Source organism: Terrapene carolina, unplaced genomic scaffold (assembly GCF_002925995.2).
Source record: "Terrapene carolina triunguis isolate 2854851 unplaced genomic scaffold, T_m_triunguis-2.0 Scaffold8620, whole genome shotgun sequence".
Taxonomy (NCBI): Eukaryota; Metazoa; Chordata; order Testudines; family Emydidae; genus Terrapene; species Terrapene triunguis.
In genome coordinates, this window is record NW_020672971.1 from 1 (window position 1) to 1,480 (window position 1,480).

At 70.8% G+C, this 1,480-nt stretch overlaps 1 protein-coding gene across 1 annotated transcript; it reads left to right on the forward strand.

Moving 5' to 3' along the window:
- Positions 1-3: 3 nt before the first annotated feature.
- LOC112123636 (ryanodine receptor 1-like) lies at positions 4-1,476 on the forward strand (the record flags this gene model as incomplete). The annotated part of the gene is made up of 4 exons (XM_026661522.2): positions 4-171; positions 522-656; positions 845-1,001; positions 1,460-1,476. Coding segments are annotated over 4 exons (477 nt in total), but the record flags the coding sequence as incomplete, so codon positions are not given.
- Between the last annotated feature and the right edge of the window lie 4 nt (positions 1,477-1,480).

The following is a 1,480-nucleotide window of genomic DNA, read 5'->3' on the forward strand; positions in this document are numbered from 1 at the left end:
CAGCCCCTGTCCCCTCCCCCACAGTCCTTCCTCTACCTGGTCTGGTACATGGTCATGTCCCTGCTCGGCCACTACAACAACTTCTTCTTCGCCGCCCACCTGCTGGACATCGCCATGGGCGTCAAGACACTGCGCACCATCCTCTCCTCCGTCACCCACAACGGCAAGCAGGTGGGGCCGGGCCGGGCCGGGGGGGGTCACGCTGCGGGGAGCGGGGCGGGGTCTACGCTGGAGGAGTGGGGGGACCCTTGGTGCCCGACCCCAGCTGGCGATGAGGGTGGGGGAGGCAGGGGCCCGGCTGGGTGCTCTCTGGCGGTGATACCAGCCCTCAATGCCCCCCATCTGGCGATGACCATGGGGGGCTGCGCTGGGGGGCAGGACAGGGGCTGCGTTGGAGGGGTGGGGGGACTCCCCGTGCCCCCCCAGCTGGCGATGATGGTGGGGGTGGGGGGGCAGGCCGGGGGCGGGGGGCAGGTCGGGCTCTCTCCGGCGGCAGTACCAGCCCCCCCGTGCCCCCCCAGCTGGCGATGACGGTGGGGCTGTTGGCCGTGGTCGTCTACCTCTACACCGTGGTGGCCTTTAACTTCTTCCGCAAGTTCTACAACAAGAGCGAGGACGAGGACGAGCCGGACATGAAATGTGACGACATGATGACAGTGAGGGGGGGGGGGGTACTCCGGGGGGGGGGCACCCTTGGCTGGGGGGGGGGCCGGGGGCACAAGGGGATCCCTGGGCCCCGATGGGTGTGTGTGGGGGGGTTGCTCTGATGGCTCCAGGGGTGGCGTCCAGGTCCCCCCGTCTCTGACCCATCGGGCACCCCTCACCCCACCGTGTCTCCCCCCAGTGCTACCTGTTCCACATGTACGTGGGGGTGCGGGCGGGCGGGGGCATCGGGGACGAGATCGAGGACCCGGCCGGCGACGAGTACGAGCTTTACCGCGTGGTGTTCGACATCACCTTCTTCTTCTTCGTCGTCGTCATCCTGCTGGCCATCATCCAGGGTGAGCGGGGGGCTGGGGGGGCTGAGCTGGGGGCTGCATGAGGGTGAGTGGGGCGGGTGCGCTGGGCTGGGCGGTGAGTGGGGTGGGGTTGCATGGGGGGTGAAGGGGGTGGGGATGCTGGGCTGGGGGGTGAGCGGGGCAGGGGTGCTGGGGTGGGGGCTGCATGGGGGGTGAATGGGGTGGGGATGCTGGGCTGGGGGGTGAACGGGGTGGGGGCGCCGGGCTGGGGGGTGAGCGGGGGGTTGCTGGGCTGGGGGGTGAATGGGGTGGGGGCGCCGGGCTGGGGAGTGAACGAGACGGGACGCTGTGCCTGGGGCACCCTGTCAGCAGTCGGCGCTGAGGTGGGGGGCCCAGCCCCGCTCCTGTGTGGGAGAGGAGTGGGGGCTGGGTAGGCTGGCCCCTGGGCGCTGCCCCCTGGGTGACTCAGGGGGACCCCTCGCCCCCCTCTCTCTGCCCAGGCCTGATCATCGACGCCTTCG